An 18819-nucleotide genomic window follows, 5' to 3' on the forward strand; every position below is an offset into this window, starting at 1 on the left:
GCCAAAGTGGACTGGAAACGGCTACTTCATGGTAAATCAGAGCAGTGGGAGGCATTCAAGGAGGAGAGCCTGAGGGTACTGAGTAAGTATGTTCCCTTAAAGAAAAAGGGTGGGGCTAACAAATCTGAGTCCCCTGGATGTCAAGGGACATACAGGGTAAGATAAAGATAAAAAAAGGAAACTTATGACAGATACCGAGAATTCAATACTGCTGAAACTCTAGAGGCGTATAAGAAGTGCAGCGGTGCAATTAAAAAAGATATTTGGAAAGCAAAGAGAGAGCATGAGAGAATGTTGGCAAGTAAAATCAGGGAAAACGCAAAGATGTTTTATAAATACATCAAGAGCAAGAGGATAACTAGAGAAAGATTGGGGCCTATTGGAGACCATAAAGGAAATCTGTGTGTGGAGGCAGAAGACATGGGTATGATTCTTAATGAATACTTTGCATCCGTTTTCACAAAAGAGAGGGACGATGCAGACTTTGCAATGAGGGAGGAGGAGTGTGAAATATTAGACGAGATAAACATAGTGAGAGAGGAAGTATTAAGGGGCTTAGCAGCTTTGAAAGTGGATCAATCCCCAGGCCCGGATGAAATGTATCTCGGGCTTTTAAGAGAAGCAAAGGAGGAAATAGCAGAGGCTCTGACCATCATTTTCCAGTCCTCTGGATACAGGTGTGGTGCCAGAGGACTGGAGGACTGCTAATATTGTACCTTTGTTTAAAAAGGGTGAAAGGTATTGACCGAGTAATTACAGGCCAGTCAACCTAAACTCAGTGGTGGGGAAATTATTGGAAAAAATACTGAGGGACAGTATAAATCTTCATTTGGAAAGACACGGATTAGTCAAGGACAGTCAGCATGGATTTGTTAAGGGAAGGTTGTGTTTGACTAACTTGATTGAATTTCTCGAGGAGGTAACCAGGAGGGTCGATGAGGGCAGTGCGTATGATGTAGTGTATATGGATTTTAGCAAAGCTTTTGATAAGGTCCCACATGGCAGACTGATCACGAAAGTAAAAGCCCATGGAATCCAGGGCAAAGTGGCAAGTTGGATCTAACATTTGCTCAGAGGCAGGAAGCAAAGGGTAATAGTTGATGGGTGTTTTTGTGACTGGAAGACTGTATCCAGTGGGGTTCCGCAGGGCTCAGTGCTGGATCCCTTGCTTTTTGTAATGTATATCAATGACTTGGACTTGAAGGTTGGGGGTATGATTAAGAAGTTTGCAGATGACACTAAAATAGGCTGTGTGGTTGATAGTGCAGAAGGAAGCTGCGGACTGCAGGAAGATATCAATGTAATCAATAATTAGTGAGGTGCCGCAGGAATCCGTGCTGGGACCCCAACTATTTACAATCTAAATTGACGACTTGGAAGAAGGGACTGAGTGTAACGTAGCCAAGTTTGCTGACGATACAAAGATGGGAGAAAAAGCAATGTACGAGGAGGACACAAAAAATCTGCAAAAGGACATAGACAAGCTAAGTGAGTGGGCAAAAATTTGGCAGATGGAATATAATGTTGGAAAGTGTGAGGTCATGCACGTTGGCAGAAAAAGTCAAAGAGCAAGTTATTATTTAAATGAAGAAAGATTGCAAAGTATTGCACTACAGCGGAACCTGGGGGTATTTTACACTACCTCCACTCATAAGATCATAAGACATTAGAATTAGGAGCAGGAGTAGGCCATATGGCCCATCGAGAACTAGAAGGCATAATCTTAAAATAAGGGGCCGCCCATTTAAAACTGAGATGAGGAGAAATTTCTTCTCTGAGGGTTGTAAATCTGTGGAATTCGCTGCCTCAGAGAGCTGTGGAAGCTGGGACATTGAATACATTTAAGACAGAAATAGATCGTTTCTTAAACAAAGGAATAAGGGTTTATGGGGAGCGGGCAGGGAAGTGGACCTGAGTCCATGATCGGATCAGCCATGATCGTATTAAATGGCGGAGCAGGTTTGAGGGGCCGTACGGCCTACTCCTGCTCCTATTTCTTATGTTCTTATGTACTGGTCAGATGGGCAGAACAGTGGAAAATTCAGTCCGGATAATTGTGAGATAATGCATTTGGAGAGACCTAACAAGGCAAGGGAATTGTACACATTAAATGGTACAACACTGAAACGTGTAGAGGGACAAAGGGACCTTGGAGTGCAGTTCCACAGATCCCTGAAGTTAGCAGGCCAGGTAGATAAGGTGGTTAAGAAGGCATATAGAATACTTGCCTTTATTAGTCGAGGCATGGAATACAAGAGCAGGAACATTATGCTTGAACTATATAAAACACTGGTTAGGCCGCAGCTGGAGTACTGTGTGCAGTTCTGGTCACCACATTACAAAAAAGATGTGATTGCACTGGAAAGGGTGCAGAGGAGATTTACAAGAATGTTGCCTGGACTGGAGAATTTTGGCTGTGAGGAAAGATTGGAGATGCTGGGTCTGTTTTTTTTTTTGGAACAGAGGAGGCTGAGGGGAGACCTGATTGAGGTATATATATTTGAGTGGCCTGGATAGGAAGGACCTGTTTCACTTGGCGGAGGAGTCAACAATCAGGGGGCATAGATTTAAAGTAATTGGGGGAGGTTTAGAGGAGATACGAGGGGAAATTGTTTTACCCAGAGGATGGTGGGGATCTGAAACTCACTGCCTGAAAGGGTGGTAGAGGCAGAAAAGGTCCCCACATTTAAAAAAATAATTGGATATGCACTTAGTGCCGTAACCTACAGGGCTACGGACCAAGAGCTGGAAAGTGGGATTAGGCTGGATAGCTGTTGGTCGGCAGGCGCGGACACGATGGGCCGAAATGGCCTCCTTCCGTGCTGTAAATTTCTATGATTCTATGACATGTTGTCGCCCAGGCTACACGAAGCATCCAAGATTTCCCACATGGCACAGAATATGCACTACACGGGTCTGAGCTGTCTTGCCATGCCTCTATTTAATTGACTAAGAACTTACCCAGCAGAAATAGACTTAAAGCTTAACAAAAAAGCACTCACCAGCTACTTACCAATCAGCTCCTTCTCTTGTGTCGATGTCACTTTTTCTACTCTGATGTCACTCTATCGAATTCTGCCTCTGTTGAGTTGCTCCCGCTCTGGTCTCGCCCAGGTCCGCTGCCTCCACTAAATAAAAAGTATATGATTTGTTGTAAGGCACAATACTTTTTTTATAAAAACATAAGAAGAAGGAGAAGGCCATACGGCTCTTTGAGCCTGCTCCACCATTCAGTAAGATCATGGCTGATCTTTGACCTCAACTCCACTTTCCTGCCTGATCCCCATATCCCTTGATTCCTTTAGAATCCAAAAATATCAATCTAAGCCTTGAATATACTCAACGATTCAGCATCCACAAGCCTTTTGGATAGAGAATTCCAAAGATTCACAACCCTCTGAGTGAAGACATTTCTCCTCATCTCAGTCCTAAATGGCTGACTCTTTATTCTGAGACTGTGTCCCCTAGTTCTAGACTTTCCAGCCAGGGGGAAACAGCCTCTGTCTCTACCCTGTCAATCCCTTTCAGAGTCTTGTATGTTTCAATGAGATCACCTCTCATTCTTCTAAACTCCAGAGTATCGACCCAGTCTACTCAATTTCTCGTCATCCGTCAACCCTCTCAACCCAGGAATCAATCTAGTGGACCTTCGTTGCACCCCCACTGAGGCACAGTTTTCCTTCCTTAAGTACAGAGACCAAAATAGTACTCCAGGTGTGGTCGCTGCAAAGCAATTGCAGCAAGACATCATTACTCTTGTAATCCACGCCCTTGCAAAAAAGGCAAACAAACCATTTGCCTTCCTAATTGCTTGCTAGATACCTGCATGTTAACTTTCTGTGTTTCATGTGTAAGGACACCCAAATTGTTCTGAACACCAACATTTAATACTTTCTCACCATTTAAAAAAAAAAATATTCTGTTTTTCTATTCTTCCTACCAAAGTGAATCACCTCACATTTCTGCCACCTTCTTGCCCACTCACTTAACCTGTCTATATCCATTTGCAGACTCTTTGTGCCCTCCTCAGAGCTTACTTTCCCACCTAGATTTGTATCATCAGCACACTTGGATACATTACACTCGGTCCCTTCATCTAAGTCATAAATATAGATTGTAAATAGCTGAGGCCCAAGCACTGATACTTGGGCCACCCCACTAGTAACAGCCTGCCAACCTGAAAATGACCCATTTATCCCTACTTTCTGTTTCCTGTCTATTAACCAATCCACAATCCGTACTAATATATTACCCCCAACCCCATGAGCCCTTATCTTGTGAAACCACCTTTCGTATGGCACTTTATCGAATGGCTTTTGAAAATCCAAATATACTGCGTCCACTAGTTCCCCTTTATCTACCATGCTAGTTGCATCCTCAAAAAGTTGTTCAACACGATTTCCCTTTCCTAAAACCACGTTGACTGCCTAATCATATTATTTTCTCAGTGCCTGTTACCACTTCCTTAATAATGGATTCCAGCATTTCCTGATGTCAGGCTAACTGGCCTGTTTTCTCTCTCACTCCTTTCTTGAATAGCGGGGTTACATTTGTTACCTTCCAATCCATTGGGACTGTTCCAGAATCTAGGAAATTTTGGAAGATCACAACCAATGCATCCACTATTTCTGCAGCTACATAATTTAGAACCCTAGGTTGTAGGCTATCACGTCCAGGGATTTGTCAGCTTTTAGTCTCAATTTCTCCAGTACTTTTTCTTTACTAATATTAATTACTTTAAGTTCCTCATTCTCATTAGTCCCTTGGTTCCAGCTATTTCTCGTATGTTTTTTGTGTCTTCTACTGTGAATCATTGTTAATCATTGACTCATATATTCTTGTTTTCGCAGGATGGAAGGGTTAAGGTTGGGGATCGAATCTTGGCGGTGGATGAGGAACCTGTTGTGGGCCACCCTGTAGAAAAGGTATCTGTTTAATATTGCATTTTACCTGTTATATAATGTAATTACTTCTCCACATTGCATTATTGGGAATATTTGTTCAAAGAAAGTCTTGCTTAGGCACCAATTAATTTTGTATCGATTTTACAATTCTTGATGAATAGGTTGGTGAAGGGAAATTTCTGGCACACCCATGAGGGACTTCAGCTGGAAAAATAACTGTTCCACAGGCATTGCATTTATTCTCAACTGAGATTTCCTTAAGTATTAAATTATTTCAGCTCATCTCTTGACTCTAGCTCTTTTAAAGTAACGTATCTGAGTGTTGGTTTGCAGTATGGATTTATCCAAGATCGCACCAAATTTAATCCCGTTATGATCATTGTTGCCCAGGGGAGCCATTTTCAGTATGCTATCTGGATCATTTGCCATTACCAAGTTGAGATGTGAATTATCTCTCATGACATCCCTAACGCTCTGCTCAAAAAACAGTCATGCATTACATACATCAGCTCAAATTCTAGTATGCATTCGCAGCTTATATTCAATTGCTAAAATCCCCCTTTAGTAGGATTTTTCTATTAGTTATATGCTTATATACAGTCAGTGTGTATGGAATCTAGGTTGCATGCAAATCATTAAAGGTATGAAGCTAGAAAATATGTGCAATATTAGACAAATATTTAACACTTGAAATTACATTGTCTACTATTTAAATGGAGGCATCAATCTGTTTAAAATAAAATATTGCACAGTGCAATTTCTAGGTTGTGATGAATACAGCATATAACGAGTTATTCTGTGCATTCCTCCAACATTTGTAGTGCCAAGGTCTTCCAAAACCTCCCTCTTGAATAAATGTACTATTCTCTCCTCGTATTCAGTGAAAGGTTTCCTGTGATAGCATCCACCATCACTCTTCTATTATATGTCCCATTTCTTCTTTCAACACAGCAGTAAAATGGGTTAGTTCAGGGTGATTTGGTCATTGACATTACCTTGCAATCATAGCATGTATATAATATAATTTGCATAACCTAGCAATTGGTACTTGTACTGCCTTAAATATTTAGCAAATATATTCGACAACGCCACCTCTATCTCCTTATGTCTTCTATGCCACTTTACAGTAATATTCTTGCTTTCCCTTTCTGTTAAGTCATATAAACTCTGCATTTCCTCCCTGCTTCTCTCAACTTCTTGTGCATCTGTTCTCTTACTCCGCGCAGTCAAGCACATAGTGTCCATGTTCTTTGACATATTTTAGGGTGACCATATTTTCTAAACCGAATCCGGGGACACCCAGGTTGGGAGCACAGCAAGGTAGCCAGGACAGAAAATGTAGATAGCATAACGTAGCGAGGCAAAACATTTTGTTAATTTGATGCAAACTGAATCTGCAAAAAACAGCGCCAGAACTTTCCGCCCGAATAATGTGGCCGCTGTTCACAGCATCTGCTGGCCCCAATCCTCCTCACAGCCCGACACTCACCCACACCATCCGAGGTTGCCGGCTCCTGGGACTCCAGCCGCTGCTCATTAGACCGGTTACCAGCAGCCCCCGTTGCTTGTACATGTTGACTCGAAGCCCGATTTCTCTTCGATCGAATTTCACAGGACTATTTAGGGATTTGGTGGGTGGGTTGGTGGTGTGGGGGGCGGAGCATGCATACTGCGGCCATAGAGCCCAATCTTTGCATAAATTAAAGTCCCTCAGTGAGTCCACCTGATCTACTGGTTGAAAACAGGAGATTGAGATCCCTTCCACCAATAGGAACCCGCCTCGTCATGCAGCCCCGCGTACTTTATTGACCGTCTGCAGGGCAGCTCAGGATCATGCGGCTCTTGATTTGAACCCGCGTGTATTCAGGTACAAGTTTCCTGAACTGGATACTCTTCCATCGACATCGTTTGCCCGGGGCGAAATACAGCATCAGAAAAATGGTCATCCGAACACATTTCCATACTGTTGCCTTCTCAGTATGTTTCGGAGCCTTCCTTCTGCACCAAAATATGACCTGCCCTTTCTCCATATGCAGTTCGCAGGCACCCATAGGACTCCTTGGCTAAAATGTTTATTTTGAAGTTGCCTCTGTTATTTCAAACAAACAATATGCACTCTATATTTGGATTACCAAAGTGTGTCATGCTAACTGCATGAAAGCCATTAAAGGTTATTGGCTTTTGTTCCAGCAAACTAATTCATACCTTTCACTCTTCTACAAAAAAAGAAAAAATATGCCTGGAAATATTGGCCCCAATCTTATCTTGGAGGTGGGATGGGAGCAAGGGGGCAATATTGCGGTTGGGTAGAGAACAGGTTTCCCTCAAGTCCTGCCGAATTTAACGGCAGGACCTGATTAACAATTTTTCCCTCCATTTCCAGGCTGCAGCCAGCCAAATTGAGAGGCTGGCTGTCTGTTGGGTGAGTAGGCTTTCAGCACCAGGCCGCAGCCACGGAGCGGAGGGCGGGAGGATGGGATCGGAAAAGCCAGAGTGGGATGGGGAGGGAATATTGGAGGCCAGAGGGGATCAGTGGAATATCAGGGTCCGAAGCAGACAAGAGATCAGAGGTCGGGGGAAGATCGGAATTATAAGCAATAGGGAGATCGGAAGGGTCAAGGTCGGGGGGGCGATCGGAAGGGTCAGTGGGGTGTCTGATCGCGGGAGCTAGGTGAAGCAGGTAAAGAGGATCCAGCAGGTAAGTGGAAAGGCACTTACCTCCTGCATTCAGCAGTCCTCGCCTCCCTTTAGCTGCCAGGTTTCCCAAGGCCCAGCAAACCCGGCTAGCTAGGGTTAAATTTAAAAGGCTGGTTAATTCTGAGGTACGCAACCTCATTATAATATTTAAGCAACCAATTCACCTCCTGCGAGCAGGTTGTTTACCCACCCTCCATCCTGCCTTTGTTAAAACCAGAAGTAGGCGGGTTGGGCTCATGTTATAAATTTTTTTAATTTTTACTTCCCAAACCCACCCCTTTTTTGGGGCTTAAAATTGCCTCCAATGACTTAGACTTATTTCAGTATTTTGCTAGATGGTTGGTGTTCGCAAATTCTAAGTATATATTCCTGACAATGAATATCTGCGAATGATTGCAAGTCAATGATCTCATTAAATATAATCAGATATTAGCGGTTCTGAGGACGAGCCTCACCTAAACATTAGGTCTTTTTCTTTCGGATGCTGACTGAACTAACTTGCTGTACATTTCTATGTTTCTGTTTTTCTATTTCAGAGAAACCAGTGTAGTTTATAACCACCATCGAAACTCTGAAGAGCAAATTACAGTCTTGCAATCACTGCGTTCTTTTTGTTTGATTATATGTACCACCATCTCATGACTGTATTCTGCTTTGAGCTGATTAATTTTGCTTACAGCAGATGTTATGATGGGTGACAGCAGTGCGCTCTATGTAGGCATGTGATGACATCTACATTGAAGGATTAATAATTGTAGTGTAATTGCTTTAAGCTTGTTGCACAATAATCCATAATTGATTACTATGAAATAACTCAGTACACATTATAAGCTTGTAATCACATGGTGTTTTCAATGTACAGCATTTATTTCAAGGATGTTGAGAGCAAATTGTTGATCAATTAATACTCAAATGTAACTAATTTAAATTCATACATTGTTGGGATTTTCCTAGGTTATAAGTTTGCTGAAGAAAGCAAAGAATACAGTGAAACTAACCATCAGTTCAGATGATGCAAATGTGCAGCAGTCTCAGACACCACCTGCTGCCACTGCTTCAGTAGAATTGAAAAACATTCAGCTTCCTTCGGTACACAATATTGCTGTCTCACCTGATCTAGATCTCAGCAATAAGGGTAAGTAACAAACTTAGGTACTCATTCTGGGCTTAATTTTCCCTAATGATTTGTGCTGTTTTTTGGGAGCAGGCTGCTTTTTTTGGCCTAAGTTGAAAAACCACAGTTTCCCCAATCAATTTGCACCAGTGTAACTCAGTTAGTTCCGATTTTTTTTAGGTCCGTTTTTTTTTTCAGCCAAAGAGGGCGTAACCAGCAACCTACGCCAACTAGGGAAGTTTGGCCAGCTGAGAGTTACTCCAGTTCTGCTTAGGCCATCATATATGGCCTCTACTGAAAAACCTTCCCGAGAGTTAAGGAAATCGTGCAGCAGCTGGTCGGACGCACTGAAAGAATTGAAAAACACATAGCAACTTACGTCCAACCCTGCCCGAAGGCTGTCCGGTCCCATTCTCGGTCCCCGGATCACAGAGAGTGAGTGGCAGCCCGATCTTTTTGGCGCAGATCAAGGCTCCACCCCCTAAAGGTCGGGTTAGGCCAAGCCAAAATGAACAAATCCAATGTGGAAACTTAGAATTTTTTTTTTTGGCGTACTTAGGCCCCAAAAAATCGGATGTAACTCTTCAAGTATACCAAAAAAATGTTTTGGGCAAAATTGAGCCCATAATGTGGTCTGATACCTGGATCTTTTGTGCATTCCCAATTTTCTTCACCCCTCCATTGGTGGCCTTGTCTTCAACTATCTAGGCCCTAAACTCTGGAATTCCCACCTGAAACCTCTCTGCCTCTCTACCCCTCTCCTCCTTTAGGATGCTTCTTAAAACCTGCCTCTTTTACCATAGAAACATAGAAAATAAGTGCAGGAGCAGGTCATTCGGCCCTTCGAGCCTGCACCACCATTCAATAAGATCATAGTTGATCATTCACTTCAGTATCCCTTTCCTGCTTTCTCTCCATACCCCTTGATCCCTTTAGCCATAAGGGCCATATCTAACACCCTCTAGAATATATCCAATGAACTGGCATCAACAACTCTCTGCAGTAGGGAATTCCACAGGTTAACAACTCTCTGAGTGAAGAAGTTTCTCCTCATCTCGGTCCTAAATGGCTTACCCCTTATCCTTAGACTGTTTCCCCTGGTTCTGGACTTCCCCAATATCGGGAACATTCTTCCTGCATCTAACCTGTCCAGTCCCGTCAGAATTTTATGTTTCGATGAGATCCCCTCTCAATCCTTCTAAACTCCAGTGAATACAGGCCCAGTCGATCCAATCTTCCCTCATATATCAGTCCTGCCATCACGGGAATCAGCCTGGTGAACCTTCGCTGCACTCCCTCAATAGCAAGAACGTCCTTCCTCAAATTAGGAGACCAAAACTGAACACAATATTCCAGGTGAGGCCTCCCTGCTCCTATACTCAAATCACCTAGCTATGAAGGCCAACATACCATTTGCCGCCTTCACCACCTGCTGTACCTGCATGCCAACTTTCAATGACTGATGTACATGACCCCCAGGTCTCGTTGCACCTCCCTTTTTCCTAATCTGCCGCTATTCAGATAATCTGCCTTCGTGTTTTTGCCACCAAAGTGGATAACCTCACATTTATCCACATTATACTGCATCTGCCATGCATTTGCCGACTCACCGAACCTGTCCAAGTCACCCTGCAGCCGCTTAGCGTCCTCCTCACAGCTCACGCCGCCACCCAACTTAGTGTCATCTGCAAACTTGGAGTTCTCTATCCACCTCAGTACATTACCCCCAATACCATGTGCTTTAATTTTGAACACCAATCTCTTGTGTGGGACCTTGTCAAAAATCTTTTGAAAGTCCAAAGACACCACATCCACTAGTTCTCCCTTGTCTGTCTACTAGTTACATCCTCAAAAGTTCTTGGAAGATTTGTCAAGCATGATTTCCTTTTCATAAATGCATGCTGTCTTGGACCGATCCTGTGACTGCTTTCCAAATGCTATTTCATCTTTAATAATTGATTCCAACATTTTCCCCACTACTGATGTCAGGCTAACAGGTCTATAATTACCCGTTTCCCCTTCCTTTTTCAAAAAGTGGTGTTACATTAGCTACCCTCCAGTCCATAGGAACTGATCCAGAGTCGATAGACTGTTAAAAAATTATCACCAAATGCATCCACTATTTCTAGTGCCACTTCCTTAAGTACTTTGGGATGCAGACTATCAGGCCCCGGGGATTTATCAGTCTTCAATCCCATCAATTTCCCTAACACAATTTCCCGCCTAATATGGATTTCTTTCCGTTCCTCCTTCTCACTGGACCCTCGGTCCCCAAGTACTTCCGGAAGGTTATTTGTGTCTTCCTTCGTGAAGACAGAACCAAAGTATTTGTTCAACTGGTCTGCCATTTCTTTGTTCCCCATTATAAATTCACCTGAATCTGACTGCAAGGGACCTTGACTAATCTTTTTCTCTTCACATATCTATCGAAGCTTTTGCAGTCAGTTTTTATGTTCACAGTAAGCTTCCTCTCATACTCTATTTTCCCCCTCCTAATTAAGCTCTTTGTCCTCCTCTGCTGAATTCTAAATTTCTCCCAGTCCTCAGGTTTGCTGCTTTTTCTGGCCAATTTATATGCCACTTCCTTGGATTTAACTATCCTTAATTTCCCTTGTTAGCCACAGTTGAGCCACCTTCCCCATTTTATTTTTACTCCAGACAGGGATGTACAATTGTTGAAGTTCATCCATGTGACTGTCACTTGTCCTAATGTCTCGTTATGTGCTCGGTATCAAATATTGTCTGATAACGTTTCTGTGAAGCACCTTAGCACGTTTTATTATGTTAGAAACGCTATATAAATATAAATTGTTATTTTTCAGTCATAGATAAGAAGTGTTCTCAGTATTTGGAACCAAAGCTTTCCATTATGCAGACTAAAATCTAATGAAATCTTTAGGATCGAGCCAGAACTCTCTTATGCATAGAATGAGTACAGATTGAGAGTAGATGAGAAGGCTGTAACAGACCCAAGAGGTGTTGATGATATAAAGTATTAAGAAAAGACTTGAATGATTTGTTGTCCAAACCTTGAGATTGTACTATAGCCTCAGTGCACATCCAAAAATCTCTTTCCCTGTTTTGAGCTCCCTATTCTACTAATTGTCATGTCTTCTGCAACCGCCATTATGTTTTTCTTTGTATGTTGTTGCGTCCTGTAACAGGAAGAGGAGGGAGGCAAAATTGGACTGCAGCGCCCATTTTTTGGCACTATTAAGGGCTAGACTTTCCATTAGTTTCGCCTCGCTACTGCCCATTTAAACGCTGAAATGAAGTATAACGCCCATTTATCGCCCATTTTCCCAAAAAATGGAAACTAACGTCCATTTATCGCCAGCGTAGTTTCGGCGTCAAGTTAGCGCCGATAATTAGTTAGACCGCCCGCCCATATTTTTATGATGTCAACTGTAGTGCATTGCCCAGAATACAGTTTTTAAAGGAAACTAACGGCCAGACACCGCCCAGAATATCGCCGAGCATTACTTTCGGCACCTCACCCATCTATCACAGAAAAGATCGCTCGCCCAAAAAAAACTGCACTCACTTGACCTTAACCCGGTATGGAAGCCATTTTGTTACTCGAAGGACTTTTCATATAAAAGGCTGCTTCAAGTTCTGGGGAGCTTTGATTTAACCCGAGTTATTTTAAGGTGAATATAAAATCTGATGAAACATCTTATATTGTGGACGAATTGTCTTTCTTTTCTGAGTTTTCGAGCGAAAATTTACTATTTCTGAAGAATACATATAATAGTAATTGTAATGGGGCCTGTAATTTCTCAGCCGGTTGATGACTACTCACAGGCTGCAGACTAAAGATGGGAGAAGGTATATTGAAGAGCATTCTGTGCCTAGGAGGTGGCAGCCTGAGGAGGAGGAGAACTTACACCCGACGCACTTAAAGGGAGAAGCGGTCTTACCTGAACTTGTCTGAGAATGCATGCCTTAGGAGACTGTGCTTCCAAAAGGAGGTCATCAGTGAGAAATGCCAGCTCATTAGGGGAGATCTTCAGCCTAACAGCACCATCAGGACCACACTGTCTGTTGAGGTCAAGATTACTGCGACACTTGCCTTCTATGCATCGGGCTCCTTTCAAGCCACAGCTGGCGACATTTGCGCTATCTTTCAGCATGCCACACATTGCTGCATTCGACAGGTGACTGAAGCCCTTTACATCGAGAGGATGACCAGGAGGCACAGAGTGAGAGGGCTCTAGTTTTCTTGAGAATAGCAAACTTTCCCAAGGTGCAGGGAGCAATAGACTGCACGCACATCGCCATGCGAGCACCTTTTCAGGATGCAGAGGTTTTTCGGAATCGAAAAGGATTCCACTCCCTGAATGTGCATCTCGTCGACCACAAGCAAATAATCATGGCAGTAATTGCAAAATTTCCAGGCAGCATCCATGATGCACACATCTTGCGTGAGAGCACTGTATCTGACCTGTTTAAGAGTCAACCACAAGTACAAGGTTGGATGCTTGGGGGATAAAGGATATGGCCTTGCCAGTTGGCTGATGACCCCCCCGCATAAGCTCCAGACAGAAGCCGAAAAGAGAGAGAACGAAAGTCACATAGCCACACACAATATCGTTGAAAAGACAATTGGAGTGCTTAAGCAGCACTTCAGATGCTTGGACCACTCGGGAGGTGAATTACAATACCACCCTGAGCAGGTCGCTCAATTCATAGTGGTGTGCTGCATGCTGCATAACTTGGCTATCAGGAGAGGACAGAAATTGCCAGATGGGACTGCCGGTCCATCTCAGGAGAGGGGAGAGGCGGAAGAGGAAGATGATGAGGTGGACGATGACCTCGGGGAAGACAATCAGGCTGACGTTGAAACCATGCCCCCGCCTCCCTCTAGACTGCAGGAAAGGGCCCGTGGTGACTACGCAGCGACAAGACTGTTGCGTTAGCAGCTCATAAATGAATGGTTTGCATTACGTTGGTGACAGTTACGGTTGATTTACGTTACGTTTAATGTTTGCCTTTCATGGTATGGACTCCAGTGATGAACGTTACAATTATCTGAAGATAATGTACAACTATGTTAAGTTAAATAAAAAGTGTTTAATGTTAATAAAGATAATTTTTTTAATCATAAAAAACATAACACAACAGTACCCCCACCCCCAACTTTGAATATTTTAATATTTTAACAGCGCAATAACAACAAATACAACAAGGATTTTAATAAAAATGTATACACCCCCCCCCCCCCCCGCCCCAAAACCATCGCAACAGTGAAAAATTTAAAAACATCAAACAATTTAAACAACTAACCTAATAACCCACCCTACAGGCAACAATTTTTTTTTTTTAATTTAACGTGTAACTAATTAAAAAAAACACTTCCTCCCTCCATCCCTAACTGTGGCCACGCCACTCCTTCCCTTCCCCCCCGACCCCCCTGCCTTCCCTTATCAACTCCAAGCCGCAGTGCTCCTCAAGTGCTGCTTCGGGGGTGGGGGCGTGACGGCAGATCTGCTTTTTGGGCTGATGGTGGAGAGGACATTTCCGAGGAGCTTCCTGCTGGCTCGCATGTGTCTTGGGCAAGGAGGGTGCAGTGCTGGATTCCAGGACCACTGATGGCCCTCTGGCACCAGTGTTCCTGGCTATTATCTCCAGGGCCACTGCTATTCATAGCAGCGCATTTGGAAAGAGGTGACATGATAGGTCCAAGTCAGCATGGATTTGTGAAAGGGAAATCATGCTTGACAAATTTTTTGAGGATATTTCCAGTAGAGTGGACAAGGGAGAACCAGTTGATGTGGTATATTTCGACTTTCAGAAGGCTTTCGACAAGGTCCCACACAAGAGATTAATGTGCAAAGTTAAAGCACATGGGATTGGGGGTAGTGTGCTGACATGGATTGAGAACTGGTTGTCATACAGGAAGCAAAGAGTAGGAGTAAATGGGTACTTTTCAGAATGGCAGGCAGTGACTAGTGGGGTACCGCAAGGTTCTGTGCTGGGGCCCCAGCTGTTTACATTGTACATTAATGATTTAGACGAGGGGATTAAATGTAGTATCTCCATCCAAATTTGCGGATGACACTAAGTTGGGTGGCAGTGTGAGCGAGGAGGATGCTATGAGGCTGCAGAGTGACTTGGGTAGGTTAGGTGAGTGGGCAAATGCATGGCAGATGAAGTATAATGTGGATAAATGTGAGGTTATCCACTTTGGTGGTAAAAACAGAGAGACAGACTATTATCTGAATGGTGACAGATTAGGAAAAGGGGAGGTGCAATGAGACCTGGGTGTCATGGTACATCAGATACAGCAGGCGGTTAAGAAAGCAAATGGCATGTTGGCCTTCATAGCGAGGGGATTTGAGTACAGGGGCAGGGAGGTGTTGCTACAGTTATACAGGGCCTTGGTGAGGCCAAACCTGGAGTATTGTGTACAGTTTTGGTCTCCTAATTTGAGGAAGGACATTCTTGCTGTCGAGGGAGTGCAGCGAAGGTTCACCAGACTGATTCCCGGGATGGCGGGACTGACATATCAAGAAAGACTGGATCAACTGGGCTTGTATTCACTGGAATTCAGAAGAATGCGAGGGGATCTCATAGAAACGTTTAAAATTCTGACGGGTTTAGACAGGTTAGATGCAGGAAGAATGTTCCCAATGTTGGGGAAGTCCAGAACCAGGGGTCACAGTCTAAGGATAAGGGGTAAGCCATTTAGGACCCAGATGAGGAGAAACTTCTTCACCCAGAGAGTGGTGAACCTGTGGAATTCTCTACCACAGAAAGTTGTTGAGGCCAATTCACTAAATATATTCAAAAAGGAGTTAGATGTAGTCCTTACTACTAGGGGATCAAAGGGTATGGTGAGAAAGCAGGAATGGGGTACTGAAGTTACATGTTCAGCCATGAACTCATTGAATGGCGGTGCAGGCTCGAAGGGCCGATTGGCCTACTCCTACACCTATTTTCTATGTTTCTATTCGCGTTATCCTCTCATTCATGTTTGCGGCTAGGGTGGCCATCTGTTCACATATACCTTGCATTGCCTGGAGGAGCTCCTGACCAATTTCAACGCTCCTCCTGGACAAATTGACCATGTCCACGCTCAAATCTAACGATTGTGGACCAGTCCTACTGCGCCAAACCAACCTCCGCGGGGTCATCGCCGGTATGGATTCACTTGCGGTGCCCTGCGGCAAAGCGTTTGGCCCCGCTACCTCCTCGGTTGAGGAGGCAGTGGCCGCAGGAATACTGGAAGCTACTGCTGCTGCAGGCTTCACCTCCACCTCTTCACTGTCCTCAGTGGAGAGGAGGACCTGCAGCAGAACGGGCGAGATACGGGGCTCCTCGCCCCCAGAAAGAAGTACAAACCCCCTGCCTGCGGATCCATTGGTTGACGCGGTTCCACTTGGAGGGCCTGCGCTCTTGGCTGAGCTAGAAAACATAAATGAGGTAATTAGAGGAGAAGGGGGTTCTCGGGTCACATGGGAATCCAAACGCTACACAGGAGCAACACTACTGCTATAAAAATAATTACAAACATCACATTTAATGAACATCATGATAGTACAAAATCTGCATTTCTTTGATTTTCATGATCCCATCATTAATTACATATCATTCCGTAACATAACATTGCATCGATAAAATACATCAAAATACAAATACATCATTAATCATATTATACTGATATGAGTGACATTAATTTACTTTACATCACCCAGTGGTTTATACTTTACTCACATGACATGAGGACAGGTTCCGATGCAGCACGGCTGGCCGACTGGTTGTGGATCCCCACAAGTGCCAGCGCCCGCTCCTCCAGATCTGTGAGGGCGCATAGATATGCTGGGCTGCCACCCGTGCGCCGCTGCCCGGCCCTATTCTTTGATAGCTTTTTCTGCAAAAGGTGACAATGGCATGGCATAAGATCATTGCCAGGTACTTTTACAGATACAACAGATAGTAGATTACCGACAGATACTTTATTATTATATTAATATTACACAACACAACACACATGCTAATCCACCGTAAACGTTATACATATCGCATGCATGGTTATATCTACCGTCTGCAAATAAATTGTTTAAAATCAAGGTTTGGATTAAATGCTTACCGATCTAACTACAATGCATCAGAATTGCATTGAAATTAATCATTACAAATACATAAATAAATCTAATACTTACTCTGCCGGAACCAACCAGATAGTTCGAGCGCTTGCGGCACTGGTTGGGCTTTTTGTCTTTGTGCATACTTGCTGAAATCACCTCTGCAATCTCGGCCCAAATCCGTTGATAAACCCCGGGGGTGGGGGGGGGGGTTTCCCACGCCCACCCCGACCCTGGGTCAGTTGTGCCTACCTACATTCAATTTCTGCCACTAAGGCAGCATTGGCCTCCTCACTAAAGCGCTTTGCGTACCTACGTCCTCCCATCTCTCCCGCCTCTGCCATTTCCTCCTCCTCGCTCATCCTTATTTCACTTACTTCACTTGCATCCATATTTTTTAATTTATTCTCAAATCTCAAAAAACACCAATCCACAGTACTAGACCACCACAATCTTATGTATGCAACACCTTGTAACCAGCATTCTACTGCTACCAGAGGGTGCATCTGTTGGAGTCCCAAGGGATCCCAGCATCCCTTGGGAGCACTGCATATAAGCAAGCCTCCCATGCTGTGCGAGCACTCTGGAGTCAGAATAAAGAGACTAAGGTCACACTTACTCAAGTCTACAGTACTCTGTCACATTGCTTTATTCGAGACATAACTGGCGATGAGTAGCAGATAGAAATATAGAAAATAGGTGCAGGAGTAGGCCATTCAGCCCTCTGAGCCTGCACCACCATTCAGTAAGATCATGGCTGATCATTCACCTCAGTACCCCTTTCTTGCTTTCTCTCCATACCCCTTGATCCCGTTAGCCGTAATGGCCATATCTAACTCCCTCTTGAATATATCTAACGAGCTGGCCTCAACAAATTTCTATGGTAGAGAATTCCACAGGTTAACAACTTTCTGAGTGAAGAAGTTTCTCTTCATCTCGGTCCTAAATGGCTTACCCCTTATCCTTAGACTGTGATCCTGGTTCTAGATCTCCCCAACATCGGGAACATTCTTCCTGCCTCTAACCTGTCCAATCCGGTCAGAATTTTATATGTTTCTATGAGATCCCCTCTCAATCTTCTAAATTCCAGTGAATATAAGCCTAGTCGATCCAGTCTTTCTTCATATGTCAGTCCTGCTATCCTGGGAATCAGTCTGGTGAACCTTCGCTGCTCTCTCTCAATAGCAAGAACATCCTTCCTCAGATTAGGAGACCAAAACTCAACACAATATTCCAGATGAAGCCTCACCAAGGCCCTGTACAACTGCAGTAAGACCTCACTGCTCCTATACTCAAATCCCCTAACTATGAAGACCAACATGCCATTTGCCTTCTTCACCAGACACCCAGGTCTCGGTGCAGCTCCCCTTTTCCTAATCTGTCACCATTCAGATAATCTGCCTTCCTGTTTTTGCCCCCAAAGTGGATAACCTCACATTTATCCGCATTTTATTGCATCTGCCATGCATTTTCCCACTCACCTAACCTGTCCAAGTCACCCTGCAGCCTCTTAGCATCCTCCTCATAGCTCACACTGCCACCCAGCTTAGTGTCATCTGCAAACTTGGAGATATTACATTCAATTACTCCGTCTAAATCATTAATGTATATTGTAAATAGCTGGGGTCCCAGCACTGAACCTTGCGGTACCCCTCTAGTCACTGCCTGCCATTCTGAAAAGGACCCGTTTATTCCTACTCTTTGCTTCCTATCTGCCAACCAGTTCTCCATCCACATCAATACATTGCCCTCAATACAATGTGCTTTAATTTTGCACACTAATCTCTTGTGTCGGACCTTGTTGAAAGCCTTTTGAAAGTCCAAATACACCACATCCACTGGTTCGCCCTTGTCCACTGTATTAGTTACATCCTCAAAAAATTCTAAAAGATTTGTCAAGCATGCTTCGTTTCCCTAATGAGCCATCATGCGAAAATGCAGAGAACTGTTGGTATCCTGGAGAAATTCTCAGAAGGTGACGATTGGGAAGCCTTCGTGGAGCGACTCGTCCAATACT

The 18819-nt window shown here is 43.8% G+C and overlaps 1 protein-coding gene across 10 annotated transcripts in view; it reads left to right on the forward strand.

Annotated features, from left to right (window-relative positions):
• LOC139270052 (multiple PDZ domain protein) overlaps nucleotides 1-18819 on the forward strand; it is a 401342-nt gene that overhangs the window by 284040 nt on the left and 98483 nt on the right. For all 10 annotated transcript variants that reach the window (XM_070888410.1, XM_070888412.1, XM_070888415.1 and 7 more), the window contains 2 exons: nucleotides 4851-4925; nucleotides 8556-8736. In XM_070888410.1, coding sequence (XP_070744511.1) covers nucleotides 4851-4925; nucleotides 8556-8736 — 256 coding nt within the window. The remainder of the gene's footprint in view (nucleotides 1-4850; nucleotides 4926-8555; nucleotides 8737-18819) is intronic.

This window comes from Pristiophorus japonicus, chromosome 1, assembly GCF_044704955.1.
Source record: "Pristiophorus japonicus isolate sPriJap1 chromosome 1, sPriJap1.hap1, whole genome shotgun sequence".
Taxonomy (NCBI): domain Eukaryota; kingdom Metazoa; phylum Chordata; class Chondrichthyes; family Pristiophoridae; genus Pristiophorus; species Pristiophorus japonicus.